The sequence below is a fragment of the Lolium perenne genome, chromosome 1 (assembly GCF_019359855.2).
Source record: "Lolium perenne isolate Kyuss_39 chromosome 1, Kyuss_2.0, whole genome shotgun sequence".
Lineage (NCBI taxonomy): Eukaryota > Viridiplantae > Streptophyta > Magnoliopsida > Poales > Poaceae > Lolium > Lolium perenne.
Window position 1 is genome coordinate 187049287 of NC_067244.2, and position 8704 is coordinate 187057990.

Here is an 8704-nt window from a genome sequence, read left to right on the forward strand (position 1 = left end):
ATCTACCGGTGTACGGCTACGCTCCGTTCTTGGTCTCCTCTACAGCGTGTGGAGTATCGAGACCTCGTTATGGAGGTTTGTACACGGTTGAAGGACACGGTGAGGGATATTTTTTTCCAACATGGGTGGCATAGAAATCTTCGAATTGAGCCTCATTTATCGGTGGCTTCCTTAGCTTTTCGTTTTTTACTATATGGATTGTACTCATTTTGATGGTGTAACTTTTGTATCGAACGGTTGTGTGCATCCTAGTTATGCAGAGGCTGGGTGTAATGCTTAACTTGAGTAATAAAACGGCATTTATCGAAAGAAGAAAAAAAGTGACGTCGGTCGACTTGTGGACATCGTCCTGATTGCGAGTACGGAACCAAAAGCCGGCAGCAGGCGTACGCGCGTTCGGTCGCGCGCTTGCCAATCGTCATCATCACCACATGAAGCAACTTCCATTGAGACATTGATCAGGCTTCGCTTTTTTTTTAAGATCGATCAGGCTTCCCGGCCGCGTCCTCCACAGGAATCCCTGAATCAACACGTCCGGCCGGGCTCCTACGCGCCATCAACAGGAATCCCTGAATCGCACGTCTGCGCGCGCCATACACGGAAGGACATGGGCGAGTCCTATTCCCGCTGGCTCCACGCGATCAATATATACTGAGTGCAAGGGGAACCCCTCCACAACTCTTCTCGTTTCTAGTTTCGTAAAAAGAACTCTTCTCGTTTTGGGACTCATCTACAGAACGAGCTCCCAGCTAGCCGGCGACCATGGCGGAGGCCGCAACAGCCGGAGCGATGCCTCTCCTCCCCGGGATCCCCGATGAGATCGTCATCTGGGAGGTTCTCGTCCGCCTGCCCCCCATATGTCTCCTCCGCTGCCGCGCCGTCGCCCGCTCCTGGCGCCGCATCACCTTCGCCCACGATTTCCTCCTGGCGCACCACGGTCGGCAGCCCTCCCTCCCCATCTTCTCAGGATTCAGCGGACGCTACCATAACATCCTTACCTTCGACCACCAGGCCGCCGACCCCCATCTCCAACCCGTCGCCCGGCTTGACAATGACCAGAGCTTATATGTCGAGACCTCATGCGACGGTCTACTCATCCTCTCCACCGGTAGCAAGAATGGTGACCACTTCTACGTCTGCAACCCAGCCACGCGTCAGCATGCTCGCCTCTGGGGACCGCCGGACTTCAGACTATTCACCCTTTTGGGGATGTATCCACACCGCCCTACCAACGAATACAGAGTATTAATGTACCGGAGGAGCAACGACGAGTCGATTGTCGAAAATCTGCTGGCTAATGATAGAGTTGGCTTCTATATCTTCACGCTCGGCTCCGACCGGCCAAGGTACATTGAGGGGCTAGAGCCGGAGGCAGCGGAAGATTTGCTATGGGACACACCTGCCCTGGTCCGTGGGAGCTTGCATTGGTCTCCAAGGAAGCATCAGACTGAAAGCAGCCTGATATGGGTATTTGACACCACAGCTGAGTCGTTCCGGCATATACGTGCTCCATGTGATCCCACTGAGTCATATTGCTTTGAAATAGATGGCACACTTGGCATCTATCGCCTTAACGATGCAATGCAAATTATTGACATATGGGTGTTGCAAAACTACGAAGGTCAAGTCTGGGAGTACAAGTACCGGATTCAATTGCCGGAAGAAGAAATCAAAGGGCTGTTAGGATGGAGGAAATATGAATTGCAAGTGACCGTGCTGTCCTCGGATGGTGACGTCCTCTTGCTGCTTGCTCATGGACAGTGGCTGTTTTACGTTGACACTGATGGCAAACTGGTTGACAACTTCCTTCATGATGGGCAACTATTAAATGCTTTTCAATTTTCTCTCAAACAAACTCTTGTTCCGCATAACTTCTTCACGGCGCTCGAAAGTTATGCTGTGAACGCTTCGCCTTTCATCTGACTGTTGTTGATTCTTGATAATAGTGGTGCTTCTTAACTGCCTAGCTGTTGTATCCTTTGAGTTGTAATATCTATCACTTGGAACAAGTATAAATATGATGGCTTCTTCTTTTTATGTTAATGTTAATTTATGAAGTTGTGGTCAGAAGATTGATATGTGCTTGCATGAAATATATCCTCGTTTCAATTCATTTTGGGGTGAAGTGACTCCAGCGTGTGTTGGTGGTAAAATTAAGTAGTCTGATTTTATAATTTTGCCAACTCAACCGCCTCATGTTTATTTATTCTTGGCCTGAAGAATCGACTTCGCTTTGTTTTATTTATCTAGAGCTACTTCTTAGTACTGAATTGTTAGAAATCTATGCGCCTCAGTTTCCTATTCCTTGATCTGAAGATTTGACTTTACCTTTTTATCTAGTGGTATTCTTGATTGTATTTTAGGTGTTTCCTTTTTCTACACTATGCTGTAGCTGACGTTGATGTGAAGCAGTTTTTTTTTTTGAAATGGAGGCAAAAGCTTTGCCTCATCTATTAATTAAGAAGAAAATGTGTCCAATTTTTAGGAGAAAATCGGGCGAAAACCAACAACAACACACACTAAACACCCCGTCCAACCTGGCTACCCACATAGAGCACACAAGCCATCGAGAAGAAAGACCACCGTTGAGAATGCCATCGAGCGTCATCATCATCACTCCTCCACGAGCCAGCGATTCCGACTTCACCTTAGACGACCGCCACCGAGACCCTCGCCGCAAACGACATCGGGGCCCATGCAAGCCTATGCCAAACAGTCGATCCCCAAGCACGTCGAGGAGGAGGCAGCCCCGACTTCGATCGTGACCTTCATAGGAGAAAGTTGCACGCCTTGCACCAATACATGCACCAATCAAGTGGCATCGTTGCCACAAGTCACCTCGCAGCTCTGACTTCACCGACAAAGGACATGCCGCGACTCCGATCCGCTCACCATTGTCATCGTTGCCACGCAGCTCGCGACGCCAACACCAACCATCTTCCACAGGTCACTCTGACCTAAGTAGCTCTAAATCGATGCCCTCAAGAGGGAAGAAGACACAAGAGCGCCGCCATCGACCGATCACGGTGGATCTAGGGATTTCCCCGTAGCTTTCCTAGACAGGATGTCACAACATCACCTCGGCGATGCCTTCAAGAAGGGAGCGGCGCCCGAAGTCGTCGCCATCACCGGCCTTGGCCAGCTAGCCACCGAGGACAAGGCATTAGCCAGGAACTTGTCATGTCATCCTGCTTCGTGCTCTTTGTCAGGCCACCTCCATCCCTCATCCCACCATCTCCACCACCACCACAACTGCCCCGGCCCTGGGCTTGTGGGACCCTGGCAATTAGGGTGCCATGGACCTACGGTTGCTGGGCCCATAGTGGCTACTCGGAAACAATCACTCAAGGAGGCTACTCCCGAGTGAGGCTCCACGAGTCATAAAACCGTCTTGAAGACACCAAGCTGGAGCGGAAGACATGTTCGGGGAGGAACTCCCTCGCGGAGGTCCCTGAACCACCAGCCTCTCCAAGTCAAAAAGCCCCTTTAGAGGCGATAAGATCAACAAAGGGAGCATCGGATGCCACCTTCGCAGGCCCCGCCGGCAAGGACGAGGAATGGGCTCCAAGGTCTACAAGACAAACCGGACAGGCGTCACGCACGTCATGGCTAAGTTCAAAAGATCCGTCCCGAGGAGGCGAGATGCCCTTGCCACTTTAGTGCTAAAGAGGGCTCGATGAGGACTGGAGCGCCAAGACCTTGTCCTTGCCACTTTGGTGCAAGGCCGGGTGGACGGCACAAGCGGCCACAAGCGGCGTCATCAACGACCTCAGTACCTATCGTGGACCGACGCTTTAATCGACCATGGACTAGGTCTATCATGTAAAGGGCGAGGGCACTTCCCGCCCTCAGTTTGAAGATGTGGAAACTCTTTCCCCCACGAGATATTTCAGGGGAAGAGGACTAGCTCCTCTATATAAGGGCTAGCCTTGCTAGCGTAGAAGGGGACGATCCAGAGCGATCGCAAACCCTAGATACTTGTACGGTCATCTTCTCCATTGTGACTTGCAATACATCCACCAAAGCAGGACGTAGGGGTTTTACCTCTCCGAGGGCCCTGAACCTGGGTAACCGATGTCTCTCTCTCTGCAGTGTTACCATCGGCAAGGCGACGACGAGCTGTTGGCACCACCTGCAGCTTGATTAAGGCATGCGACTCGGGTGACAGAGGTGGAGGTGTCCAAGTGGCGCTCACAGCAGCACCTTCGGCATAACCCCGGCACCTCCAGCACCACCACTAAACCTTGCTGCCTCCGCATCGTGAACCCGTCGTTCTGCGGCAGAACAACTGCCCACACTTGTGCTCCACCGGAAACCGCGCGACTAGACGCCAGCATCGCGGGGGAGGAACAGGGGAGGGGGAGGGGTGGAGTAGGTGCTCTTTCCGGTTGCAAGCGGAGCTGCAGTGGAAGGTGGAGCTGTAGGTCGATTCAATGGGGACGAAGACCTTCAAGCGGGGCACCGCGGGCAGCGCTCCGGCAAAGGGGCGGCCGGGGTGGACGGCCAAGGGGTGACCCGTGTTGGAGATATGCCCAAGAGGCAATAATAAAAATGGTTATTATATATCTTTGTGTTTATGATAAATGTTTATATACCATGCTATAATTGTATTAACCGAAACATTGATACATGTGTGTTATGTAAACAACAATGAGTCCCTAGTAAGCCTCTTAACTAGCTTGTTGATTAATAGATGATCATAGTTTCATGATCATGAACATTGGATGTTATTAATAACAAGGTTATGTCATTATATGAATGATGTAATGGACACACCCAATTAAGCGTAGCATAAGATCACGTCATTAAGTTATTTTCTATAAGCTTTCGATACATAGTTACCTAATCCTTTCGACCATGAGATCATGTAAATCACTTATACCGGAAAGGTACTTTGATTACATCAAACGCCATTGCGTAAATGGGTGGTTATAAAGGTGGGATTAAGTATCCGGAAAGTATGAGTTGAGGCATATGGATCAACAGTGGGATTTGTCTATCCCGATGACGGATAGATATACTCTGGGCCCTCTCGGTGGAATGTCGTCTATATTAGCTTGCAAGCATATGAATGGTTCATAAGAGACCACATACCACGGTACGAGTAAAGAGTACTTATCAGGAGACGAGGTTGAACAAGGTATATAGATACCGATGATCAAACCTCGGACAAGTAAAATATCGCGTGACAAAGGGAATCGGTATCGTATGTGAATGGTTCATTCGATCACTAAGTCATCGTTGAATATGTGGGAGCCATTATGGATCTCCAGATCCTGCTATTGGTTATTGGTCGGAGAGAGGTCTCAACCATGTTGTAATGTCCCAGGTTTAGAGACGATCGAGGGGTAGATTTTAGAAAGGGATGTGCACTGCATCGTAAATTCTGGGGAAATTTCGCGCTTTTAAAAGAAAACTGCATCGAAGGGGGACAAGTTTCTCTCTCGACACCTTACAGGGTTAGGGTTTCGAGAGTGCGACAAACTTGCTTCTCACCTAACTAACTTAGGGTTTTGAGAAGAGAGGAGAGTAAGTGCATTACAACTTAAGTTGCATGATTGAATTCAAACACAAGTTACATTTGAATTTCAAATTCAAACATCCTAAGAATATCTCATAATTCAAATTTGAGGTAATTCATTAAACTAATTATAAATAATAAAGAATATGAACAATACAAATATTAAGTAAAGCTCATTAGAGAAAATTGGAGCTTTATTGATCATCACACAAGATACATTGTCATTACAATATCCAGAATTGAAATAAGAAATGTTACAACACATTACATGAATTGAATAAAAGGAAAAAGAAAAAAAAAGATTACAACTTAATGAAATTTCCTAAACTACAAGTTGATCTTCATGAAATCTTTGACCAAGATGATCTTGCACTTCATCTTGATCATCTCCAAGTTCCCTGCAAACACACAAAGAAGAAAAACAAGTTATGCCAAGTGGCAAAGCCACTTGGCAGATTAGAAAAGAAGTGAATATGGTGGATAATACCACAGCCCTGCCGAGCTGATCCTCTCACCAGCCCAAGTCCCAAGCACCAGGTACACACACACTAGCTGCTCACATAGCTATGTGCATGTGCAACAGCAAGCCATATGTGTGCATGCACAACAGCACACACACACACGGCCAGAGAGAGTCACCAACAAGTGCCAGGCCTTGTTGTCGACCAGAGAAGGAAGGGCAGAGCATACTTAAGCTTTTCACAGCAAACCCTAGACATTTGCATCGACAAGGAGCTTCACCAGGGTAAGAACAGCAAGAACACTTAGAACAGGAAGAACAGCAAACCACCAGAAACCATCCAGGGACAGTTTCACCAAGAACTGTCAACTGTGAGCAAGCACCAGATGGAGTAGAGCAAGCTCAAGCTAGCCAGGAGGAGCAGGGCAAGCTTAAGTCATCAACCAGAAGAAAAACCACTACATCAACACATAATCTAGGAGCTGGAGTGAGGTATACAAAGATCATCCTGAGCAAAATCATGTTTTGCTCATAAATAAGCATGTTATGCATTACAGGAGCACAGAAGGGTAGAACCCTGTTTGTGTCAACATCTGGTTACCAAACCATTTGGTGCAAGCAAATATGGAAGAAGCCAATAGGTAAATCAACCAAGGGAACATTGGTTGGATCAAAACACTGACACCACCAAGGAAATCCAGCAAGGGTTGATCCTATCTAGTCAACCATGAACACTTAGCACCTATAGCTAGCTATACCATCAGACAAATAGACAAATCTTTGTCTATATAATTTCTCAGCATCAAAAGCCACTGGAAGTCCAGTCTTGGATCAACCAGTGAGCAATTATCCACTTACAGCAAGCATTCACCAACCACAGTAAGCCACAGAGAGGGGGAGCTACCCTTGGACATCACCAAAGGGCTGTCAGGGCCACCTCAACCCACAGCCAACACCTTAAGCCACCACATCATTGCCCAATAGGGTTCAGTAGTGGGCTAGGCTACCCAGCCAGTGGTTGGCATCCATCTAGCCTTACCAAATTCATTGAAATGATCATTACTGCAAGCAGTTCACATCATTTATCCATTTAATAAAGCAAGCAAATACAGATAAATGAACTACACAAGTAACCAAAGCACCAGCACCTTGCAGATGATCCAATGGATCATTGCAAGCATCAACTGATGCTTGAGCAAGCACCAGCACACACCCAGGACAAGCCTGTGTGACACACACACACACATCACAGGTTGAGTAGCAGTGAGGCACAGGAACAACATAGCAGCTTTTACAAGCAACTGATGATCATATGATCATCAGAAGCTTGCTAGAGCAGGCTAAAGCATGCTAGAATTAATTCTAGCATCAACGCAGGGGCCAGATAATTAAATCTGCCACAAGACATGAACAAATGCATCACAGATAAGCAAATGAGCTAAATGTAATTGTATCCAGAAGCACACCATCACTGGATGGTGCTGCTTAGCCAATAACAATGCTCAATGGAGCATTTCCATGTATGATAGCACCAGGGGTAGCACACTAGGAGCACTGGCACTTGCAAATTTGCAAGGAATTAACACAGTAATCAAGCCAGGGCAAATAATTGAATACACTTGATGATCTAGCAGTAGTAGCATCAAGGACAAAGTTACAGGGATAGAATTAAGCAAGAAATGCAAGCATAAGCAAGCACATAGCCTAGGAAATCTTCCACAAAATCATGTATAGCATGGCAAGGCAGTACAACAGTAGTAACCATGGCAGTAGCAAGGCAGAGCTACACACGGCAGCATCACAAGCACATGCATGGCCACAGAAGCAATGGCCAAGGCCAGCAGAGCGCAGCAGCAGCAGCACACAGTAGCAGCATAGGCATAGCAGCAGCATACGCATAGCAGATCGGGCAAGAAGAAGGAGCAGAGTTGAGAGAGATAGGAGGAGGCGTAGAACACTTACAGGTGAAGCGAGCCAGCGAACACGGCCGTGGCGGCCTCAGCGGCACACGCCGGGCGAACGGCGGTGCCAGCCAAGCCAGACCGCGGCAGAGCCGCAGCTCCAGCACCACCACGACGAGGCTCACGGTGGCGCCAAGGCGCCAGGAACACCAGGAGGAAGGTCCATGGCATCTCCAGCGCGCGGCGTCGGCGGACGCCGAAAGCCAGGCGCACGGGAGGGTCGATGGCGAACGAACGAGGACGCGAGCGTCAGATCGACGCGGACCACCATGTCCGCCGTCGAGAGGCGGACCAGATCCGCAGCATCTTGTCGCCGGCGATGGCCGGAGACGGTCTGATTAAAGCGGCGACGGCGGAGGCGATTTTGGTCGCGGGAGCCGAATGGGATTAGGGTTAGAGAGAGAGGCGAGGAAGACGACGCGACTGGGTCGGTTGGACCGAGCCCAGTGGGCTGGTCCAACCTAACCAGCTCGGCCGCCTGACAGGTGGGCCCGAGGGGTATTTTGGACATTTCCAAAATACCCATTTAAGTGAGTATTTCTAAGAATTTTATAAAATAGAATATAGCTCTAAAAAATAATTAAAATATGAAAACTGCTCAGCGTAAAATTCTCTATCAGAATAAAATATCAAAAGGAATTTTTGAAGACAACTAAGAATAAGTCTTAATTTGATGATTATAATAATCATTTAAATCACACCTTGTATTTTAAAAATGAAAATAAGTCCATAAATGCTTTTGGACTTTAAAAATACCTTGAC

At 48.1% G+C, this 8704-nt stretch overlaps 1 protein-coding gene across 1 annotated transcript; it reads left to right on the top strand.

The window, feature by feature from the left end:
* The first annotated feature begins 762 nt into the window (after positions 1-762).
* LOC127335651 (F-box protein At5g49610-like) lies at positions 763-1923 on the top strand. Its single transcript, XM_051362374.1, has one exon. The coding sequence runs from the start codon at positions 763-765 to the stop codon at positions 1921-1923; it is 1161 nt and encodes a 386-aa protein (XP_051218334.1).
* Positions 1924-8704: the final 6781 nt, after the last annotated feature.